This window comes from Grampus griseus (assembly GCF_964374135.1).
Source record: "Grampus griseus genome assembly, chromosome: 9".
In the NCBI taxonomy this organism is placed as follows: domain Eukaryota; kingdom Metazoa; phylum Chordata; class Mammalia; order Artiodactyla; family Delphinidae; genus Grampus; species Grampus griseus.
Genome location: NC_139003.1, coordinates 23,118,491 through 23,144,166, shown reverse-complemented (window position 1 = coordinate 23,144,166; position 25,676 = coordinate 23,118,491). Strand labels below are relative to the sequence as shown.

Sequence of the window (25,676 nt, the reverse complement as noted above, 5' to 3'; positions counted from 1 at the left end):
CAAATGACTCTCCAAGACAGGAAAAAAGGAGAACAATATAATTAAATATTTGTAAGGATAACTCACCCAAGGTCACAAAAGCAGGTGAGAGCCAAATTAGTGCCTATTCAAATGCTTTTAAGGAAGTGCCAACAATTTAACAGTCTAACAAAGTTTTGATTATACCAACTTGCACAAGGGAGCCTAAGTTGGGAAGATAAATCAGCATTCTTTTCCTAGCATCAAGAACAAAATAATTTTAACTCTAGGAAATGTGTTTAAAACGTGGATATCAACAATGCATGCTACTCTGGACTAGACTCTAGAAGTCAGAAGACTAGACAGCATTATAGAAGTAAGAAGTTCTAAGAATTTCCAAACATATCCCATACGAGAAAAATGTTGTAATTTTCCTTCCTCTGATATTAAGAGTTCCCAGCAAAAGACTTATTAGACACTCACGGATCAACACTCTTTGCTATAGCAGCCATGATAAAGAGAACCGCTTCTGTCACCTCCCAGGGTGGGTTGCCTTCTTTCAGAGTAGAATATAACTAGAGAAGAAGAGGTGGATTATGGATCCATTAAAAGGAAAACAGAATAGAATTCCAAAACAAACAAAACAAAAAACTCTGTTAGTTAAAATAAATCTAGCCCCTTGCTTCTAAATTTATCTCTCAGAGCCAGGGAAAAATAGTATCTTCATTTTTCAAATCTTCACTAACTCTAAGTAATACTAGTTTAATATATGAAACAAACCCATTTAGGGCCCCAAGAGTATATCAAGATTATCATCTACTCCCACAAAATGAGTATTATGGAGAAAACAAAACATATTACACGAGTGTCTTTTCCTGGTCCTGATAATAACTCATAAATACATAAACACACTTAAAAATGAGATATAATGTAAAACCTCGGCATATGCATTGGCTTTACATTTCTATTATTTTAACTACTTGTCTGCATCAACACTAGTAGCATAGATTAAATTCCTAAAAAGTAGCTGTTCTGAAGCACCCATCACAATACCATGTCCAAGCAAGGGGAGATGGGGAGAGACCAAACAGAATACTCAGAGATGTCCAGAAACTTTCCAGGGTATATCCATCAGTGGGATGTGACTGGGTGTTAGTCTAAATAAGATTTCTGTAGTCATATAACACACTGCTAGTTAAGATAAAATTAAACAATTCTCTTGTATGACTTCACAGAGCCTTTAAATATACTATTTAAGTCATTTTCCAGTTTTAATTGACAGAATTGTTTTTTCTGGCAAAGAACATCTCATGAGACTGGTGTCCCACAGTACACATCTTGGACAAGACTAATAATTTATGTAAATTTGTAAATTGAGGTCTGGAGAAGAACAAGTAACTTGTTCAAAGCCGCAGAGCCAGTGAGAGAAGAGTTGAAATCTGAGCACAGGTCATCTGCCTATGATCTGGGGATCTCACTAAATCTGCTAAGAATCCCCAACCCTTTCTAGTTAGATAAAGAAACATACTTTGTTTAATATAAAGAAATATAGTTATAATTTTATGAACACTTTCTAGATCAGATGATGCCCCCAAATACACAAAATGCCTGGATTACCCATCCCCCCAAATTAGGTTAGTTCAGTATTGCTGACAAAGCATTAAAACTAGTATTTCTGGATTCAGAGCATGATCCAGCAATATGAAAACCACCTGACATTATGCTAATGTTAAGTGATGTGGAATGGTGGTGACTGCAACCTTATGATGTAAAATGTTACTCGCTGATTGTCAGGAAAACCACAGGACTATGATTCTTCTACTCTAGTATAGTCACCTCTGGGATGAAACTGCAAAGGAATCTAACCATAAATGTGAACAAAGGAAATGCCAAATAACTAAGAGTTGCCAGGAGTTGATACATAATTATTAAAGCAGAAAAACTTGTCTATTTTCCTGGCTAGGTCCAAATTCCCTATAAGTATCTTGGGGGCTTTAAGGTTTATCCATGATCTTCCATTTCAACTGAACAAGTGGAACAACTCTCACTAGCAAGATTATAGTGTAAACCATAACTGAACTGTTCACTGCAATTGGCTTGTAAGATACTAAACAAACATAGCTACTATATGCCAGGCAGTGTGCTAGGCACCTGCATATCTACTGTCCCATTTAGCCATCAAGATTGAAGAAAAAGATGGAACACTTAGAGAAGACATAGAAGTTAACACAATTAAAGTGATTGGTAAAACTGCTAAGAATCTCCAAATGGGCTTACCTGAGCAAAACACTCCATAGACCCAATCAAGAAAATCAAGTCCTTCACCAGGTCTGACACCCTCATCCGAAACTCCCCAAAGTCATCAGTCTCCTCAGGAACCCCCTCCTGAAATTTCAAATCAGATAACATTTGTTTTAAACTAAGGCTTTCATTTACTTTATAAAATCAAGAGTAAAAAAGCCATTAAGCAGTCCAGTCCCAATGAACAAAAAGATGAATCGCCTAAATCACAAAGACATTTTACTATAGAGGGTATCCCAAACTTTTAGGTGTGTCAGGTCAATACAACCTATCTTCTGCCTTGACTATTAGAAACGCTTCTCTTTTTTTGTGTGTCCCAGCTACATCTTGCCTGCTGTTGGAAAGATCTGGAGTGGTGGGGGTGGGAAGTGACCTAGAAGAGGTGGTAACTTAAGAGTTTATTAGCCTATCTAGATAAGGCCTAGCTTTTTATTACTGAATAAGCCTCTGAAGCTTTACGGTTCAAGATCTACCAAAATCAACCATTATCACAAGAACTAGACACAGAATAGAATATTAGACTTCAAAAAGAATTTTATATAGGTGGACAGATACATAATAAGACATGTATAATAAAATATTAATGGTAGAATTTAGCTAGTAGGTATACAGATATTCACTATAAAATCATTTTCCCTTTGCTGTATATTTGAAATTTTTCATTAAAAAATACAGAGATCATTTACATTTCATGCTTAAGGTTTTCTTATTCCAACACCCTCCTGTGAGTAAACTAAGGCTTACCAATTGTGAGATGGTTATGGGCACCTATAAGAATCTTGGACCATGGGTATCTGGAAAAAGCCCTTAGTATTACTGACAATTGCTGATTTAGTTCAACCTCCTTGCTTTAAGATGAAAAAATTAAAGTCAAGGAATGAGGAGGAAACAATGGCTGTCTCAGATGAGATAATGAATTATAAAGCACTATACACCTACAAGTGTAAGGAATTACCTGCCAGGGAAATGGTGTCACAGAACTAGCAAAGGGAAGAAACGGATCAAGCAAGCAGAGCCATTTAAACCAGAGCAGCCCGGCTTTTATTTACTTATCAGGCTTCCAAGCAATATGTAGTTGAAGATAAGATTCCTCAGTTTTAAAAAACAAGTAGTGAAAACCACTAAACTAAATCATCACTAAGGTTCTGTGGAAATACAAAACACCATAACTCAAATAACAACATTAACATTAAAATGAATAGACAGTTTTCATGTCAGATTTAATAGTAAGCAATAGGAAAAAAAACCCACTCCAAGTTATAGGTTGAAGGACAGGGATATTAAACCAACCAACCAAAAGAATGAAATAAATGCTACAAAATTTGAAGTGACTAAGCAAAGAATGAGATTGAAGAGTTTTCCAATGGACTGTTTTATAATATTTCTAGTGTATTTTATTCTAAGCAAATAGATTATATTTTATTTTAACTTATAAAATTCGTATAAGTAATATAAAGAAAAATGTGCACATATGTGTCGGGGGGGGGAATCATAAGTTATTTTCCACATCCTCACACAAATATTTCACCTTTGTGTTAGTTTTAATCCAACCACATATTTTATGCTATTAAAAATACATATTATAAAATCTGACATTTTTTCATTTAGCGTACCAACTACTGCTATCTCAAGTTATTATTTTTAACTGCTGCATTATGATCCATCAGAATGCTACATAATAATATACGTAACTCTTTAATATTCTTTTTGGGGGGGGGAGGGGGACCATGCCACACAGCTTGCGGGATCTTAGTTTGCCGATCAGGGACTGAACCTGGGCCGCCAGCAGTGAAAACACCAAGTCCTAACCACTGCACCACCAGGGAATTTCTTCTTCTAATACTCTTGTACGTGGGTTTACCATTTTTTTACTTTTATAGATAATGCTTTGTACATAAAATAGCAATTTTTTTCTTCTGCAGAATTATTTAAGGTGAATTCCCAGAAGAATTACTGGCTCAGCAGGATTGAGTTCTTTTTACATAGACCTAGCACTCTTCATTATACTGGTATTGACTTCTTCAGTGTAAGCTAGAGTGACAGAAAACCCACAGATTCCATTAGCTTTATTCTCTATCTTTTCAGTTCCTTTTCAAGCTAGCATTGAAAACAAGAGGAAATCAAGACTTGATTAAGTAGAGAAGAAAACTTACATGGTCTGGTTCCAGCTGGCAGTGGCGAGCCAAGGCATGAAGCAGCCTTTGAATGTAAGCTTTGAAGATGCCATGAATAACTTCATCATTAGTTTTGTATAAATGCTCCCCTAGTCGGTACCAAAAGTTAAAGGAAATTTCTACTACCTATCAAATTAAAAGAAAGAGAAAAGATGGTTTATTTGAATAAGAAAAGAAGGCAGTTTTATTATTACTAGGGCCAATAGGAAAGAAACACTTTAAAACAATATGAGTGGAACCAGTTAAGAAGCCATCTTTTTTCTAGCAGATTTATTATTATCCTCCCAAATTATCTTTCCATGTTAGGCCCAAAACTCCATTTAGGATGACTGGCTTTACATTCTCTGTCCAGCCCTGGGATAACTTCTCCAACAGTATATTGGATTCTGAATTTAGAGAAACAGATACAGAAATGGAAGTCTCTTTAAAAGTATTTTTTCCTAAATTCTGAAATTATTTCATTTTTTTTTGAGATTAAAACACTTCTCACCAGATAAACCATCTACAAATAACCTGTACAAACCACAGCTCATCTTACATATGGCACTGTTCAGAGGAATGATAATTATTAGGTAGTACAATACTTCTGCCCAAAAATGTTTTAAGTTTCAACAAAATCTAGATATCCTCATGAGATTATGTCAAACAAATACGCATTATCTTTTATATGATCAAAGAAAAAGGACTGAGACTCACAGGACTACTGAGTCCCTCCCTAAGAGGGGCCCTACCATCCTTTCCCATTAATGATCCAAAATGGAGCCATTTAACTAGAGCTAACCCAGCTTGGGAGTTCTTTCTCACTTCTTATACTATTAAGAGGAGATAAAGCTTCTTGAATAAGAGGAGTTTTGTTTTTTTTTAATCTAGCAAACTTAAAAGAGGCAGCATGTCTTAGAAATTTTGGGATGAAGAAGACTCTTTAAATCCTTTCAACGCCATTCTCATTTTCATCCATAATTTGGAGAAAACTTTTGTATGTTAAAACTTGTGGAGGTACAGTTAAGATTTGGTACGTTTTCTTTAGCTATAAAGCTCTAAAGAGTAACTGACGCTAGAGAGGGAGCCTCAGTGGAAAAGTAATAGGCTTTTTTTCTAACAGGTCAGCCCAGCTAACCAAGTAGGAAAATAGAAAGGAATCAAAGCTGAAGCCCAAATACATATTTTTTAAAAAATTCAAAACAGAGGAAACTCCCCATCACATTAATTAAAAATAAAACTATAATTTCGGGCTTCCCTGGTGGCGCGGTGGTTGCGAGTCCGCCTGCCAATGCAGGGGACATGGGTTCGTGCCCCGGTCCGGGAAGATCCCACATGCTGCGGAGTGGCTGGGCCCGTGAGCCATGGCCGCTGAGCCTGCACGTCCGGAGCCTGTGCTCTGCAACGGGAGAGGCCGCGGCAGTGAGAGGCCCGTGTACCGCAAAAAAAACAAAAACAAAAACAAAAAACTATAATTTCCCACAAATAAAAAGCTCGACAGGAGAAAATGGAATGCAGATAATATGTGACATACAACTTGGAAAATAATGGCATTAGCATAGAATAAACACTACCTCATACTGAGGGTGTCCTGCACAGATAAGAAGCAGTTCTAGAGTTCGTAGGTCCCCAAGGCCTTGGCCTGGAGTACAAACAATTTTTTCAAGGAAAGTTTCACACAGTTCAGTGAAAATACGGCAGTAATTCAGAACTCTGTAAATGAAAGAGGAATGAGAACATCAAGTCAGAAATCTGGATATTATGCGTTCATACTCACAGACACAGTTAATCAAATAAATAAAAGCAATCCTCAGCCTAAGGGACATGTAGTGATTATTTGCTATGTTGTATCACAATTTCCATAACAAACATCTTTCCTTAAATCACATACTTTTATACATACAAGGAAGTGACTCATAAGTCAGTTAAAATTCTCAATTATTAAAACATCTGAATAAAATTCCCATCAAATCACACTTGATACTTCTCATCCCTAATTCTTAGAGCCTTACCCTTTAAAGTGCAAAAACTTACTACTCTCCATGATCACAACCTCTCCCTCTGCATTTGATTTGCCACTCTTGGTTCAGATGAGAATAGCAGAGCATCTTGAGGATGCAATGTATATATTTACACAGAGTCACGAAGAATCACAAAGGATAGATAAATAATAAAAGGTGACTTAAAAGAACACCAGACTGTATATGAATCCAGGTCTACTGCCTTTAATAATTACTCACTTGTCTAAATCTTCACGTGCCACAGCCATATGATAGGCAGTCTCCAATGTCAGGACTCCTTGAAAAAGTTGCATGGCTAATGGCAAGTTGGTTTCCACATTCTCAATGGCGTACAGAGCTGAGCATACGCAGTCTGAAGCAGCTTCATGTAGGTTGGATGAGGTCTTATCCTGTTGCTAGGAGGTAGCAGGAGTAGGGAAGTAAGAAGTTTGATCATTAAGCTGTAATCCAAGTAACAGGAAACCAATTATAGCCTGTTTCTGAACATGTACTTTAAATACATACAGCCTAATAGTCATGGCCTTCAATGAGACAACATCCATCAATCTTTCTATTTCTGACTATTATTTCCTTATATGCCAAGCAAATCAGCCTTTTTGTACCTCAATCATGGTCATATGACTTCTAAAATTCATATTTTCTTCCATACCAGTCCCTCCAAATGGAATTCCATGTGTTCCCTGCCCTATTTTAGTCTATGGAAATTTTCTCCATCTTTTTTTCTGATATTCAGGTACTATCTAAAATGAAAGGGTCCAACAAGTATCAACACATCATTGTGCTATTTCAGAATACTAAGGTTAAACAGAGATTTTTAAAGCTTCTGGGGAGGAGAGGAGAAGGTAACTTAGAAAGGAGCAAAAATCAGTTTATCCACCTTCTCATTAGCAATGATGCCTGCCAGTATATGAGAAAGCAAGGTCTTAGAAATTTTGAAGAAAAAGAATAGTGAACCTAGAACTCTATACCTAGCTAAATCATTGATTAAGAATGAAATAAAAACATTTCTCAGGAATGCATGCAAAAACTCAATATTTATTTCTCACATATCCTTCTGAGGAAGGTATTTGAGGTAGGTCAAAAAAAATGGTTAAACCAATCCAGAAGCAGAGTAAAGAGAAGTCCCAGGATGACAGCTGGGGAGCAGATCAAAAGAGCAACTGATACAAATTAGAGAATATTAGAAGGTTCAAGGAGGGAGGCCTCCAGGGTTTCTATTCAGGACAGTACAGTTGAGAGGTTGGATAAATTTAGCGAAGGCATATTGGTCTTCTGTGAATAATAAAAAAAACAAGTACATTTAGAAGCTCTGCGGGGGTGGGAGGGGAGCCGGGGGGGGGGCAGGGGGAGCTATAAAAGCAGGGCTGGGAAAGCACAAAGACACAAATTATTCATTAGGTTATTCTTAGATTGAGTGGCAGTGAATTAAAAAATATTCACTGTATTAACTATGTTTCAAAAGTTAAATGTTCAAATTTATTCTTTTGTATATACCAAGTATTATTTTAAAAATATTTTTTAAAAAAGAACTATAGGGGAAAAGTTATATAATAAGGTCGTGGTCCAAGCATAAAGCAAACTAAAATATTTAGTTTTATGTGGCATGACTTCGAACCACTGAAAAAAATGTAAGAACGAGAATACATTTGACCCTGACTCTAGAAACACTCTTAAGTAACAGAGGACCTAACACTGGATCAGTAGAGAAGACAATATAACCCTAGCACACTACTTAGCTTGTTCCTTACCCCAATCTCAGTTCCCAAGAGTCACCACTGTTTTAAGTTTGAAGTGTGTTCTACACTGTCCTCCATTCATACGTAAACTTATTTACACACTTTTTAAACAAAAGTGGGAGCTGAATTTTTTAATACTGACTACTCTTCACACAACTTGGTGAGATGAGAATCAAAATTACCATTATTGAGGTATGGCATCAATAGACATGGAGACAAAGACACTGATAAGCAAAACAATTATTAGCACCCTAAGTTTCCTGAATTTTAGCTTCTGATCCAAGAATGACAGCAGAAATACACGAACAACATTACAATACCAAAAATGTCTCCTTGAAGAATGCGTTTTCCTTTTCTTTAATTCACAGTGATATCAATCTAGTATCATGCTAAATCTTCTAAATTATAGTGCACCAGCACACAACCAGTATGGAAACACAGAGTTTCCATACTAATATGTGTTCATGGAAGGAAAACCATCAGGGAGAAAGAGACAAAGTCACACCCACCTCCAAAGACCTGTTTAACATTTGTGCTTGAGGTATTGCTGTTTCTTGTTCTAAAACCTAGTCTTATTCTAAGCACTCATTTACTCTTTGTCTACCAAGACAGAGGAATGTATTACTAGGCAATGTTACTTTTAAAGTTTAAGGAACAAATGCACAAGTATATAGAAATACATTACTTCAGATCTCAAAAACCCAAAATTCATCCTATACATACCCTGATGTTTAAGTAAACTACCTCAATTACAAAGATAATATTCTGATTTGTAATTGTCTCAAACACCCAATGGCCATTATTAGAAACACACAACTTAATACTTTTAAAATAAGAAAAAGAGACCAATGGTTTTTTTGTTACTTGAATTTTAATATGTAAATCATTGTTCTATACATAATCTACATATAAGACTGCTTTCCTCTTAAACCTAACTACATTTTATTCTGAGCACTAAAACTAATATCTTAATTTGGTACTTGGCAACAAGGAAGGGACAGTGTTGCTTTCTTACCATACACTTTCCACTCACTCCACAAAACTCTGAAAACACTCTTATATCCCAGAAGGGCAGTTACCCTAAGTGACTATGTGCCAGAAACAAACAAAAACCATGTCATAAACAAAGCCATTACTTACCAAAACCTCAAAAAGGAGTGCTAGTAACTTATTGTTAGCCATGAAGTTACTGTCCAAAACTCCTAAGTTAAACCAACTTCCCAAACAGCGAAAGACCTTCATAAGCATTTTCTCATCTGTTCCTGCTTTTTCTACACAAGTCATCTGAAAAGAAGAAAAAAAAAAGTTACAACAAATAATGTCAATCTTTATATTTAAATATTATTACAATCACCTTATAGGTGTAATGATGAGAAGGATAACAATAACAGCTAACAGTAAAAAGTGCTTTTTAATTGCCAGACACTGTCTCATCACTCTTTTTTTTTTTTTAAATAAACTAATTTTATTTATTTATTTTTGGCTGCGTTGGGTCTTCGTTGCTGTGTGCTGGCTTTCTCTAGTTGTGGCAAGCGGGATCTACTCTTTGTTGTGGTGCACAGCCTTCTCATTGCAGTGGCTTCTCTTGTTGCAGAGCACAGGCTCTAGGTGCGTGGGCTTCACTAGTTGTGGCACGCGGGCTCAGCAGTTGTGGCTCACGGCTCTAGAGCACAGGCTCAGCAGTTGTGGCACATGGGCTTAGTTGCTCCGTGGCATATGGGATCTTCCCAGACCAGGGCTCAAATCCGTGCCCCCTGCACTGGCAGGCGGATCCTTAACCACTGCGCCACCAGGGAAGCCCTGTCTCATCACTCTTAATTCACTTAATCCCCACTAAAACTGTATAGGTATGTACTATTGTTATCTCCACTCTCTCAACTGGGAAGCTGAGGTACAGAGAGGTTATAGACTGGTTCAAAGATAGATATGTTTCAGAAACAATTATCAGTATATTTCTTAGATCCAACTTCTGCATTAATGTAATCTTATCAACAGAATTGTCTTTAAAGTAATACTCATCATCTCAGCCATGAAAAAGAATGAAATTTATCATGTCAAACAACCATGGATGGACCTGGAGAGGGTATTATGCTTAGTGAAATAGGAAAGAAAAATATTGTATGTTATCACTTATACGTGGAATCTAAAAAATGAAACAAACAAATGAATATAACAAAACAAACAGACTCATAGATACAGAGAACAAAGTAGTGGTTACCAGTGGGGAGAGGGGAAGAGGAGAAGGGGGAAGATAGGGGTAGGGGATTAAGAGGTACAAACTACTATGTATAAAATAAATATGCAATAAGCATATAGCATACAGCACAGGGAATATGGTCAATATTTTACAATAACTTTAAATGGAGTATAATCTATAAAAATTCTGAATCACTATGTTGTACACTTGAAACTAATATTGTAAATCAATTATACCTCAATAAAAATTAATAAAATAAATAACACATCTATACACTCGATTTTATAGAGTAGAAATAAGCTAGTTGTACTATTGTATATTGCTTCATGAAAAGCTGGTATTTCAAGCTTCAGCACTGGAATACTCTAGCAAATATACCATCCACAGAAAGTGATATTACTATAAATATGATAGTTTATAAAAGATAAAATGAAAAGTCAGACTAAAACTCACCATTGTTTCTCTTTGTAAACTGTTTTTTGTGATGTATACTTTTTCCAAAGTAAGGTGTAATGCAACTTTTTCTGGATAAAGAATGTTTAAAAATAGGGACTTCCCTGGTGGTGCAGTGGTTGAGAATCTGCCTGCCAATGCAGGGGACATGGGTTTGATCCCTGGTCCAGGAAGATCCCACATGTTGCAGAGCAACTAAGCCCATCCGCCACAACTACTGAGCCTGCGAGCCACAACTGCTGAGCCCGTGTGCCACAACTACTGAAGCCCGTGCGCCTAGAGCCCATGCTCTGCAACAAGGGAAGCCACCGCAATGAGAAACCTACGCACCTCAACGAAGAGTAGCCCCCGCTCGCTGCAACTAGAGAAAGCCTGTGCACAGCAATGAAGACCCAACACAGCCATAAATAAATAAATTTTTTTTAAAAAAAGAATGTTTAAAAATAACTTTTGCAGGCAATGGATTAGAAATATCATAACTGCCATGGCATTTAGAATGCATGGGGGGGGTGGTAGTGGTATGTAATCCCATAATGATCTAAATGCTGACAATTATACTTCCAAGTAGCCATGTTCCCCCTATGTTTGCAGTATCAGGCAATAATAATTACATACTTATTAATTAGTGTGAATTACACTGAACTGAAATGAATGAAGAAAAGATTCAAGTAAGTGAATGGCAACCACATACCCACATCCACACCAACAAACACACACACCTAAATCTTTGAAGCTCTTGCTATAAACTCATGACACAATCCCTTGGCCTTTATGCTTCCTGAATGACATTTCAATTTTAATAAGGTGTGATGTTTACAAACGGAAGGACTTGATTATACATTCTAACTACTGACTCAAATTTAAGACAGAATTTTGGAAAAACCCTACATCTAAAACTAGCTGCTCTGAAGAGAAGAAATTCTATTAATTAAATCAAACACTCACCACAAAGCTTCAGAACTAAGAGATGCCTTCAGTTTCTCTTTGAGAACTGTATTATTAAAGACTCTTGTCTCTTACTAAAGTTAAGACCTCAAAAGCTAAAAGATATAATACCAGAAGAGCTCACCAGTAAAAATACAGCAGAGGTAAAAAATAATAGATCTTGAATTAACGATATGGAGAATAAATGGAGAAAAATATTAGAGGCCAGGCTCAGATTAAGAGCAAGAAGAATAATATTTTTAAAAATTATAAAGTTCAATACAATGTTTAGGAATAAGTCCATTCGAATAGACCTCAAAAGTATAATACTAACAAGAAAATAAGATAGAATAAAACCATTAAAGAGAATGTGGGGGAACTGAATGAAAACGTTCTAAGAAGCTTTTGGTATCTATTACAGCCAAATACCTATTTTTCTTGGTAACTGGACTAATTTCATGCTCTAGGTTCTATAACATGACAAGCTACATGACAGAATTATAGACCTTATTAAGTACCACAAGGATATATTTTTCAGATTTCATGATGATAAATCAAGCTAACACCTGTTGCCAGTTGTGATAAAGTGCTAAGTCAAGTCCAAGTGGCTAACCGCCCTTGCCCATCGTGGCAGTAATGATGACTGTAAGGACTACAGTGGCCACTGAATTTTTTTTAGTTCATTTGAGTGCTTACAAAAAATGACAAGCTCGGGTCGGTTAACCCAACTCAAGTCACAGTCTGAGAACTAGACAGCTTCCACAGCAGCTCCAGATAAAGCTCTTATTTTTTGTAGCTGCAGGGCTGATACTGCTGGAACTCATATACAAAATTTAATTGTGTGGCTTGCTGAATTACAAACAGCAGTCGAATTTATAAGTCTCACCAAGTTTCTCATGTGAAAGTTCTGAAACCGACTGGTAAAGAATGGACTCCTGATGCATGGAATGGAGACATCTGGTTGGACCCTAATGAAACTGATAATCCTGAAACCCCAAGTCACTCTGAGTCTACCTTACCAATAAAAGTGGCCTGCCTTCCAGTGTCTGAGACTAGCCTTCCTCAGCTTGAAAGCCCTGTAATAACCCCATCTGAGACAGATGGTTTGAAAGAGGATGCCCAATCTCTTCAATACCTACCACAACCAACCCTTGTACCAATCATAACTAGGGTCAAATCTCACAAGGTTCTAGGGGAACAGGTACATGCAGGAGGAAATAACTTATACACCAGGAGAACTGTAAAACTTTGCTTGTATGTGTCTGAAGAAAGCTGGGAAACATGCAGGAGTGTATTCTAAAGGTGTTAGACCAAGGAAGGCTGAAATATAACATTAGATTGAGCCAAACTCATTGATACAAGTGTATTTCCTTGAGATTCTGGATTTAATGAGTATATGGAGCCTCTGGGAAGTACCAATAGTTATATCGTAGTGCAAATACCTAGGATTTTGGAACAAATCTATGCTCTCTTCTGCAGGTAACTATTTTCCTTTTGAGAAGCAGCTTCTGATTTGCTACTGGGCCTTGGTAGGCCTATCCATAGGACACCAATCTCATCAACACCTGAGATTCCCATCATGAACTAAGGATTGTCTGAAGTACCTAGCCATAAGGTTGGGCATGCATAGCAGCAATCTGTCATCAAATGGAAATGATATAAGGAGACTGAGTACGGGAAGGTTTGGAAGCTACAAAAACGTTGCATGAGTAGGTGGCTCAGATTGCTTTGACACCATCTCTTCTTGCATTGATTCATCGCCTTCAATCCATGCCTGTGGCCTCCTGAGGTGTTCCTTACAAACCAGATAACTGAAGAAGAAAAAATTCAAGCCTGGATTACAGATGGCTCTGCATAATATGCTGTACCACCTGAAGGTAGACACCTGCAGCATTACAGGCCCACTCAGGGGCTTTAGTGAAGGCCAGTGCTGAAGGAAAACCCTCCTAGTGAGCATATCTTCAAGCAATACACATGGCTGTCCACCACGTCTGGAGTGAGAGATGACCAGAAATATGGATCTCCACTTATTCATGGACATTTGTTAATCATTTGGATGGACGATCAGGGATTTGGTAGAAACAGGATTGGAAGATAGGGGACAAGGAAGTCTGAGGAAGACGTATATGAATGATATATTTTTTGAATTTATTTTTTTATACAGGTTTTTATTAGTTATCCATTTTATACATACTATTGTATACATGTCAATCCCAATCTCCCAATTCATCCCACCACCACCACCACCACCACCACCACCCGCCACTTTCCCTGCTTGGTGTCCATACGTTTGTTCTCTACATCTGTGTCTCTATTTCTGCCCTGCAAACCGGTTCATCTGTACCATTCTTCTAGGTTCCACATATATGCGTTATGAATGATATTTAAATGGGCACAGCCTGTGACGATATATCTGTCCTATGTGAATACCCACCAAAGGGCATCCACTATAAAGGAATCTCCCAATGATAGATGGACCAAATGACAAACTATGTCAGCCTTCTTCCCTAGCCACCCAGTGCTTGGTCGATGGGCGCATAAACAAAGGAGCCATAGTAGCAGGGATAGAGGCTAAACATGGAGTTAACATGGATTTCCACCTACCAAGGTTTAACTGGTAAACACTACTGATGAGTGTCAAACCTATCAACAGCAGAGACCAACACTGAGTCCCCAGTGGCACCATTCCCCATGGGGACCACGTTCATTGATTATACTGGACTCCCATCATGGAGGAAGCAGAGATTTGTCTAGAGGATTAGACCCATATTCTGGATATAGAGTTGTCTTCTCTGCTTGTAATGTTTCTGTCAGCACTATCATTCATGGACTCACAGAATACCACATGCAACCATCATGGTATCATAGCTAATCAAGAAACTCATATCAGAGTAAAGGAAGTACAGCAACTTTGAGCTCTACTGGTTTGTAGATCTTGGTCCCAAAGAAGGAATACTTCTATCAAGAAACACAAAAATAATTCCAGTGAATTGGAACATAAGACTACCACCTGGACAATTTGGGCTTCTTATGCCACTGAACCAACAGGAACTTTACAGGCTGGAGTGACAGATCCCAATTACCAAGGAAAAATTATGTTGCTTCTATATAATCAAAGCAAGGAGCTCTAGGTCTGTAACCCAGAGGATTTTCTAGGGAGCCTCTTAGTACTTCCATGCCCAAAAAGTTAATGGAAAACTACAGAAGCAACAATCCACAAAGGCAGGATGATGCTCAGACTCTTGGGGAATGAAGGCTTGGGTCACTTCACAGAGTAAAGAACCCCAAGCAGCTGAGCTTCTGGCTAGGGCAGGTGTCTTAGTCCATTCAGGCTGCTATTAACAGAATAACACAGAATAGGTGGCCTATAAACAACAGAAATCTTTCTCACAGTTCTGAAGACTGGAAGACCAAGATCAAGGTACCAGTGTCTGGTGAGGACCTGCTTCTTGGTTCACAAACAACTGTCTTTTTACTGTGTCTTCACATGGCATAAAGAAGAAGGGAGTTCTCTGGGGCCTCTTTTATATGGGCACTAATCCCATTCATGACAGCTCCACTGTCATGACCTAATCACCTCCCAAAGGTCACATCTCCAATACCATCACCTTGGGGACTTGTTTTCAACATATGAATTTCCTGGGGCGGGGGGTTGGACACACAAATATTCAGCCTATAGCAGCAGAGAAAAAATAAAATGAGTTGTGGAAGAAGAAAGCCATCGATACCAATTATAGCCTTGTTAATCAATATATATGTAAGGGCCGTAGTAGCTCTGCATATTTCCTATTTGCTTGTTACACCACTGTACTGGAGTTTAAATGTATGTAAAAGAGTACATATGGAGGGCTTCCCTGGTGGCGCAGTGGTTAAGAATCCGCCTCCCAGTGCAGGGGGACACGGGTTTGAGCTCTGGTCTGGGAAGATCCCACGTGCCGTGGAGCAACTAAGCCTGTGTACCACAACTACTGAGCCCGCGTGCCACAACTACTGAAGCCCGTGCTCCTAGAGCCCGTGCCCCACAACAAGAGAAGCCACTGCAATGAGAGGCCCACACACCACAACGAAGAATAGCCCTCATTCGCTGCAACTAAAGAAAGCCTGCGTGCAGCAATGAAGACCCAACGCAGCCAAAAGCAAATAAATTAATAATAAATAAATTAAAAAAAAAAAAAAAAGAATGTGCAGCTTCTTCAGCCCCAGACTCCTAGCTCCTCTGGTGCCAGCTCTTGCAGTGCACTGACCAGCAGTTTCTCCAGCAGCGCCCTCCCTCACCCCCAAGTTTTATAGCAAAGTGCTTCTGGCTCCTAAGAAATGTGCAACTTCTTCTCCAACACCAGATTCAGTGCACTTAAATTCTCCAGTGCCTACAGCACACAGTAGCCAGCAGCTTCCCCTGGCACTCCCACGCCCAGGTGATTTTGTGGCAGAATGCCTCTGGTGAGACACCTTCCATAACAACTTTCTTGGGCTTCCTGGAAAGCAGATTTCCAGCAAGCTTGAGAGGACAGATTTTCAGCGGCATGCAGCACCACAATGACTTCTTTACCATAGCTATACCATCACCAACAGGGTCTGAATCTCAGTCCTGGGAGTGGGGTGAACCCTTCCTTCCTTGGAAACTCTATCTCAGCCTTGGCGTTAATGACTGCACCTTGTATCTGTTTTATTTCTATCTTCTTTAGAGTTCTCTTTACCTCTTACTAGACAAGCCCTCATTACTATAGATGCCTGTTATAGTTAAACATTCTTTATATTAAAAAGCCCCAACAGGGCGTCCCTCGTGGTGCAGTGGTTGAGAGTCCGCCTGCCGATGCAGGGGACACGGGTTCGTGCCCCGGTCTGGGAAGATCCCACATGCCGCGAAGCGGCTGGGCCTGTGAGCCATGGCTGCTGAGCCTGCGCGTCCGGAGCCTGTGCTCCATAATGGGAGAGGCCACAACAGTGAGAGGCCCGCGTACCGCAAAAAAAAAAAAAAAAAAAAAAAAAAAAAAAGCCCCAACAAATTACTAAGTGGTTTCTCTCTCCTGACTGGACCCAAACTGATACTAAAAGGAACTAAGGATTCTAGATCTGGGGCATGAAAGTAACTAGATGAATACTAGTCATCTTTTTCTGTTAGGAAGTAAAGAAGTGCTCCAATAGCCAAAGTTACAACATTTAAAGCATCAGAAGAATAACTTAAGTGGACACCCTGAATCAATGAAAATCCATGGGTCCATAATACAGCATAAAGAGAAAGCCAGGGAAAAAAGTAACATTTAAGGCATCTTTAAAACAAAACCCTTATATTGAAAACAGGAAATTTAAAAGTTAAGATTCATCCTGCCTTTCTAGTGGGTACTCAGAAGAATGCTAATGTATATGTAGAAGGAAAGACAGAGTTAGCAAAACATTATTTTGCAAACCACAATGAAATTATTAAGGCAAGGATTATAAACTAGAATTTAACATTTGTACAAACTGCATTATATTACAAGGGGGGAAACAAACTTTATAAATGGAAGAATCAGACTACCATCATCCTAATCCAGTCAATCCTAGCATCACTAACAGAAGGTCAACCAAAAAGTATAACTTGTGATAAACTGCAGCATGAAGTATCTAACACGTTTTGTGGCCAAAAATGTTTAACCTTTTAAAATTAATCCATCAAGCCTTTCCGTCTTTCTTACCAGGGTTCTGGGAAAGAATTAAGTCCTGCAGAAAATGATCTGAGTGTCTATTTTCTCAGTCATCCTATGGATGGTATACAGGAGAAAATTCATTACAAACAATGGGTGCCTTAGGGCATTTAAGGCTTAATTCTCTTGAGGAATTCCTACTGAGTAGGGCTGCTTTAGATATAACTTCCAATTAGAGGAATTACAGAGAATAGAAAAACAAACTAAATGAAACAAAGACAAGGCAACAGAAAATCCAGGAGGTAAGAAGATGCTTTATAAAACTAGTCCAATCTCTTCAACAAATCAGTGTCATTTTGAAAAAGAAGGAGAAGAGGGGCTGTGATTAAGTCATAATAATTTGATACAAGGTATGGTTCTAGACTGGATACTGATTTGGAAAAATGCTGTAAACGCTATTTTAGGACCAACTCAGGAAATGTGAATATGGTTTAGGTATTTATTAGATGATATAAAAACTTACTGAAATAGAAAGATGAAGCTGGATGACTGGAAAAGCAGGCTGCAGAAGGGTAGGTAGGTAGAGCATATTTTCATTTGGATTTTCAAAATCTGTATATATGTTCACAGAGGATATGTGCTAAAGGATTAATAAATAGTGTGATCCCACGTGGTTTGAATGTAATTTGTTTATCTACATTTTCTATTACACTATTTCTTTAAAATGAATGGTTGATTGAAAAATACATTTAACTTAAAAAAGTTTCCAATGAATTTCTAACACCAAACTGAACACAATTTTAAACAAAATTTTGTTTTTTCAAATAAAAAGTTCTATGATGCTGAAGTACTGAAACACATTCCTGAAAAATAATCTATTATAAACCACACTGTTGAGAAAATTGAGCTGGACAATAAAGACCTAAAAATGAGATGTGAGCTAGATAATCAATTTAATACCATCTAGTAGTTCAGAAATCAGCAAAATTTTTCTATAAAGGACCAGACAGTAAATATTTTAGGCTTTGCAGACCATATGGCCTCTGTGAAAAGTACTCAATTCTGCCGTTTTAGCCCAAAATTATGGACACAGACAACATGTAACTGAATGGGCATGACTGTGTTCTAATAAAACTTTATTTACAAAAATAGGTGACCAGCCCATGGACCATAAATTTACCCACCCTGGTCTAGGGCATTAAAATTTCCACCTAATCAAAAATTAACTCTTTTTTAAAGGATGGTGTAGTATTAGCTAATCTATAATTGTGATATGGCTCAAAGGTCAAGTAAAGTCCTGTACCACCACCCTATCAAAAAATCTCAATTTATCCCTTAGAGAGGATCCTTTCCTTAAGTAAATTTATACACACTTCCCTTAGCACAGTCCTTGATCAAGAGCCTACAGTCAGTGGCATGAAGAAGCAGAAGAGCAAGGGACATGTAATCAGAAGACCTGAGTTCAAACTCTGAATTAGCAGTAGTGTCACTCTAAAGCCTGTTTCTCATTCATAAAATGCAGAGAACACCACCCTCAAAGCATTACTTAGAAGCTCAAAAAGTACAGCTTCTGAAAGTACTTTTTAACTGTGAAGTATTATATAAATGCCACCGTATTATCATTGTCAAATTTTGCTAAGAAAGCTATTTTACAATAGTGTAATTGAATTACTAAATAACCACCAAGGCTTTTTGCCCCTAGGCAGCAACTCAGTATTTCAAACATACTTACCAATAGAGATACCACTGTACTAGAATAGAAGGCCAAATCTTCTATAATTTCTGTGCGCCGGTTAGCTCCAATTCGTAAGGAACGACTATGTACTTCTTCAGGTAACACTGTAAGGATTTCCAGCAGAAAAGGCAGAGAAGTTACATCATTGCTATATCTAGGAAAGAAAAGAGGAGAGATATAAGTTATTCAGAATGTGCACCACACTCACAATCACAGCCCCACACAATCACATAAGATAACAACAGCCATCAGAACAACCACAACAACAAAAGTAGAATTCTCACTACTGTTAAAGGGGAGAAAAATAGATATACTTTCTTGGAAAGATATCTAGAAATCAAAATTTCAACTTGCATAATAATCTTTGACCCAGCAATTCCACTTCCAGAAATTTATCTGTCAGAAAAATCTCACATATACATGTATATGCACAAGTATTTTTTTATAATAGCAAAAATACTGGAAAAATATAAAGGTCCTCCATAATTAGACAGGATAAAAAAGGTTACAGATATCATACAATGGAACATATACAACCATTATAACAAGTACCTATGTCATAACGTGAGATGTCCACAACATATTAAGCAAAAAAAAGGATATGAACATATTTTTACATACAATTGAAAAAAATACATGTGTGTGCATATTAATATATACGCACTTATTTATTTTAAAAGGCTTAAAGGGGGCTTCCCCGGTGGCGCAGTGGTTGAGAGTCCGCCTGCCGATGCAGGGGACACGGGTTTGTGCCCCGGTCCGGGAAGATCCCACATGCCGCGGAGCGGCTGGGCCCGTGAGCCATGGCCGCTGAGCCTGCACGTCCGGAGCCTGTGCTCCACAACGGGAGAGGCCACAACAGTGAGAGGCCCGCGTACCGCAAAAAAATAAAAAAATTAAAAATTAAAAAATAAATAAAATAAAATAAAATAAAATAAAATAAAATGCTTAAAGGGAAGTCTAGAGGGCTATATAGTCAATCACCAATAGTGGTTACTTATAAAATACAGGAATAGGAAGAGGGGAAGGTATGTACTTTTTAATTTGAAAGCTTCCATACTGCTAAAATTTTTTCAGAGTATATATTAATATTATTAATAAAAAGTTTCTTAAAACAAAAAATAAATTATCCACGTAAAGGTTTTAATGACACACTATAGTTGGTGGTAAAAAGGACATCCACTTTGCTCAAAAATAATTTCCTAACCAAATGCCAAAATGCAAGCAAATATCAAGATTATCTTGCCAAGACCATGAGGAAATACTTTACTCAAAGCAGCAAGCTCCATGTATCTAAAAATAATACTGTCCCTTTTATAGGCATGAAATAAACCCCAATTGGTAAGAATGTATACTCATAACAACTTTCAATTTAATATAATCTTAAACATTCTGACAATGTTTTTACAAAAACCACTGATATGACAGTGGGAGTGATCCACAAGGCAATGAAATACGTTGTTGTAGTTAATTCAAGAAGCGTGTGTGTGTGCGTGTAAACTATGAAGTTCTTTTAAGTCGTTGTAGTTAATTCAAGAAGCGCATGTATGTGTGTGTGTGTAAACTATGAAATTCTTTTAGGTCCCACATGACATATTTCTGTAGTATTTAAATTTTAAATGATTTTCTTTTAATCTAACAAAGGTTAATAAATAATTCTACGTTAAGAGTTTGGGGGGAATAGGCCAAATGTCTAGCTATTGCTAACAGATTTCTCTGTGTTAGGTTAATGGTAAACGCTAGCATATAGTCAATACAAGTTACTTACTTTTCTACCAATGTTTGTACACATCCCTTCCAGGAAGGCATCTGTAGAGCAAGGTCTGCTATTGCTAAAGCCAGCTGAGTAAAAAGAGATTAAAGAAATGAATAGACAGATGAACAGAAATAGAGTTAGCATCAATATTAACTGGAAAGCAAAGAAACTAAATTTCTTCCAAACAATATAACAACTAAAACTGTGACACCACCCTCCTTCTCACTCCCACAGCTACGTATCATGTAAATTCTTCTGGGTTAACTACAAATTGCTGGGATTTAAAAGTTAACCTTTAAAAATGAAAAACCAAACCAAAATAATAACAAAAAAAGTCAGAAAGAACAGACTATAGATTTTCCTCAGAATATATCAATACTTACTTTTATTTGGCAATACCACAGAACTTCATGGACATATAAATTATACTCTGCCAAAAAGCCAAAGCTACTGACAAAGTCAGCCCTTTGACTCACTCCTCAAGTAATGGATTGCCATTTCCCTTCTCTTCATGTCTTATCTTGAAGGCTTATGCAAAAGCCTACTTCCCCTGCAAGAACACTTCTACGCCAAGCAGAGAACACATGTGAGTACGTACTCACTAAAGCTTCTAGTTTTCCTTTCTAATGTATTTCCCTACCTAAGGTGGAAAGGCCAGATGCTCTAGTTCACCACTTCATTCATGAGACTTTTACTAGCCAATCAGTATAGAAAGGATTTTTTTTAAAAGACAGGTATGTGGACTTCTGACCCAGGACAGTACTTTACCATCTACAATTTTAACAGCGGAGTGTGTGTGTGTGTGTGTGTGTGTGTGTGTGTGTGTGTGTGTCACCTCCCCCACTTTTTGGTACTCTAGTTTGGTATCAAATGAATTCTAAGATGAATACAAAGATTTAAATATTCACTTTCTATTCACCTATAAGAATATAGCAATGAGTCTGTAAAAAAGTTAACATCACTTCACATGGGCTAGCAAGCAATGTCAATCAAAATTAACTTGATAAATCCAAATGGTCTTACAAATTTTCCTAATGAGAAGCATAGGATTTACCTGAGTTACAATGACAGGTGACAAGTCTTTCAAGTTCTGGATATGGGTTAGTAATGAGTCCCGTAAAGAGGCATGAGAGTCTGTGGGGAGCTCATAAAATGAGGTCTGAATCTTCATTTTCATGGTCTGTGCAGCAAAATAGCATGATTCCACATCTTGCCGGATCTGTAACAACTGGTCTGAAATCTCCCATGCATGAACCTGAAAGTAGATCAGACAAAAAAAGAGTCTTAAAAACTACTTTTCTAAACAACGTTTATGCCATACAACCTCAATACATACACAAACTTATTTAGACCAAAGTATAATGAAAGAAAAATCTGACAAGCTAAATTGCCCACTAATTCAGCCAAAACTTCACACTACGGTATATATTTATAGGCCGTGCTCAACAAAAGTATTACCTAAAATCTTCTAATTGTAGGAAGGCATGACAGTTATCAACTGAATAAACAGATCTAATCCTGCTGACTAGAATTATTAATTGTGTAGGGGGGAGAGTATAAAGAAAAATGTCCCAAAAGTTTCTACTAAAACTAAAATGTCACTGTATAGCTTCCAACCCTAATCTATAGGTTGGATGTTTCTTCTCTTTTCCACTTAAAATAAGTAAGCTTTTGTTCACTCTAAGAATTGAGTCTGGAAGATATTTTAATATATCTATAAGTAGGAGAATATATTTCATATTGGTCTCAATAGGCCTACATTTCAATCTTTAGGACCTGACTAAAACTACAAAAACTATTTCACATACTTCAGTTATTTTCTAATGTTTTTATATTTGGCACAGTACTGTATATGCGACTAAAATCATTTCCACAGGAGCATCTATGGAAATAATAAAGAGAGCAAAAGCATAGAATTTGGTCTCTAACAGCTAGTAACAGTTATAAAACAAAGCCTTATTTTGAAAGATAACTTTTGGAACAAACTCATGCAGTATAAAGTAGGCAACTAATTAACAAGCGATAAATTCTAATGCAATTCTATACCAAACTGCCTCTTCATGGGAGTGGGAGTAGGCTAAAATGGGCTGTTAATAATGGACTGAAAATCTTTTTCAATCCCAATTCAGGAACAGAGCCAACTGTAAAGAAAGATCAGAGATTTACCTACTCAATTTCTTATGAAGATAGAGCACTTCACAAGTAATACACAATGATTCTTCAAGATCTTTCCAAAGATAAATGGCAAGTCAAGGAAATGGCCTGTATGAGCTCCCAAAGTAAACTGAAAAGACTCAGTTCCCAAAGACTCAGTTCCCAAAGTAAACTGAAAAGACTCTAAAACTCACAATGATAAATGACATAAAACTTAGCTTTAATCAAGTAATAAGTTGGTGAAAAAACAAGCATGAAACATTAACTTCCTTCTAGATAAAATGTATTTATTAATTTTTTGTCGTTTTTACCCCTAGCATACTGTCACAAAAAATCTTCCAAGCCACAGTTTTTAGCCATTCATTATCTAACCAGTAACCCAAGCACATCTACGATTTAATATGCCATCAAAACATACCTCCCTCAAATTGATACTTTAAAATATAATAGCAAATAAGCAGCCTTGGAATCACCATAAATGTCCTCATAAAAACAGAGCAACTAAAGAGCAAAACCAAAGCACTACAGACATTTACAACAAAACTAGGTATTATCTAATTATCTCCAGGAACCCCAAAATATAAGTGGATGGGGACAAGCCAGTGACATCTGTAAGACCTGTTTCAACTTCAGTAAAAGGCAGAAGCAGAGGGAAACAATAGGGTATCTAATGGATCTAAGAGCAGAGAATACCAAAAGAGTCAACAGGTATTCACTAGAAAGCACAGGGAATGAATCTGTAGATGAAAACAGAAGAGGTTTTGCCCAATCCAAAAGCAAATGAGTTAGAGGCCTATGCAAGGTCTAAGGAGATGGAACAATCTAGCCTCTATAAACTCTTAAAACTGAAAAGTGGGCTTCCCTGGTGGCGCAGTGGTTGAGGGTCCACCCTGCCAATGCAGGGTTCGTGCCCCAGCCTGGAAGATCCCACATGCCGCGGAGAGGCTGCGCCCGTGGGCCGTGGCCGCTGGGCCTGCGCATCCGGAGTCTATTGCTCCGCAACGGGAGAGGCCACAGCAGTGAGAGGCCCGCGTACCGCAAAACAAAACAAAACAAAACAAAAAACTGAAAAGCCAGGGCAGGGCCCCAAACTGAGGAGAAACTGCTGTGAAAAGTCAATTCTATACAGGACAAGTACAACAGAGACAAAGGAAAAAAAGGAGAAGGTAATAACAAAGCTCGGAAATCTTAGAAATCAAACTACCATATCTGTAAATACTATCTGAAAACAAGAGAAAAGGAAGCTCTATGAAGTTGGGAATACTATCCTTAACTATGCCTCCTTCCAAAAGTTCAAAAAACTAATTTCACAAGAAATAAGCTCAAATAAATAAGCTCAAATAAACAAGCTCAAATAAATAAACTCAAATGCCATATGTATAGCAACTGGGGGCCGGTGCGGATAATGAGAAGAATAGCACGCTTACGAAGAAAGTAGGCCAGAAAAACATTTTACAAACTAGCCTAGGAGCTTCTCTGGTGGCACAGTGGTTAAGAATCCGCCTGCCAATGCAGGGGACATGGGTTCGAGCCCTGGTCCAGAAAGATCCCACATGCTGCGGAGCAACTAAGCCTGTGCGCCACAGCTACTGAGCCTGCGCTCTAGAGCCCACGAGCCACAACTACTGACGCCCACGCACCTAGAGCCCATGCTCCGCAACAAGAGAAGCCACCGCAATGAGAAGCCTGTGCACCGCAACCATGAGTAGCCCCAGCTCATGGCAACTAGAGAAAGCCCGTGTGCAGCAATGAAGACCCAACACAGCCAAAAGCAATAATAAAAATTATAAATAAATAAAAACTAGCCTAAAGTCCAAAGGACATAGGAGCCAACTGAAAAAGCTCCCAATGGCCTAAACTAGAAAACCTGGGAGTAACAAATTATGACAGTATTGGATTATAATTCAAAAATAAAACAATATCCATGAGTCCATACTGATGTAAATAACAACTGAATAAATAACTGGGGAGAGGTTATTTGCAGGATATAAGACATCTTTTTTAACAGAAGAATGCTAGTTAATAAATGTGGAAGGAATGAGGGAAATAGAAAATCACCACCATTAGAACACATCAGAAATATCTGCTACAAGCAAGATTCATGGATAAATGATAAAATACAACAAACTATCTCCCCAAAATATTCATTGGTTACTGTGGTGGTTTTAATATATGTCCACATATTCTTTAACACTTACCATTAAGAACTCTGACTACTCTAGTAGAGAGACAACATGGAGACTTTGCTGGAGAGACAATGTAAAGAGACCTAACACTACACGGAAAGCAAGTGGAGCCCAGTTAAGTCAAGCCTTCCAGCCATTCCTACCAGAGTGTCAGGCATGTAAGTGAAGCCATCTTAGAACCTCCAGACCACCCATCCACCAAATGGATGCCTCTTGGAGCAGAATCATTCACAGAGCCTTGCTCAAAAATTTCCTCAAATTCATCACCAAAAGGACAAGAGGATCAAATCTGCATCTCATTAAGCCTCTGGATCTAGGAGGTAATTTGCAGGAAATAAAGGGGAAAGCAGAACTGCATCCTAACTATGTAATCAACAAAATCAAGACTGTAGGAAACTCAACAGGTCAAAAGGCCCAGATTCCTCAACACAACAGGGAGAGAAAGAACCTGCAGATTAAAAGACACTCAAAGACCTAC

The 25,676-nt window shown here is 37.8% G+C and overlaps 1 protein-coding gene across 1 annotated transcript in view; it reads right to left on the bottom strand.

Moving 5' to 3' along the window:
• TNPO3 (transportin 3) overlaps positions 1-25,676 on the bottom strand; it is an 82,038-nt gene that overhangs the window by 32,897 nt on the left and 23,465 nt on the right. Inside the window, exons 2-10 of the mRNA XM_082661568.1 lie at positions 21,913-22,113; positions 20,871-20,944; positions 19,100-19,256; positions 9,310-9,453; positions 6,653-6,828; positions 5,987-6,125; positions 4,413-4,559; positions 2,236-2,343; positions 442-533 (exon numbers count right to left, since the gene is read on the bottom strand). Of these exons, the coding sequence (XP_082517694.1) occupies positions 442-533; positions 2,236-2,343; positions 4,413-4,559; positions 5,987-6,125; positions 6,653-6,828; positions 9,310-9,453; positions 19,100-19,256; positions 20,871-20,944; positions 21,913-22,113 (1,238 nt within the window). The remainder of the gene's footprint in view (positions 1-441; positions 534-2,235; positions 2,344-4,412; positions 4,560-5,986; positions 6,126-6,652; positions 6,829-9,309; positions 9,454-19,099; positions 19,257-20,870; positions 20,945-21,912; positions 22,114-25,676) is intronic.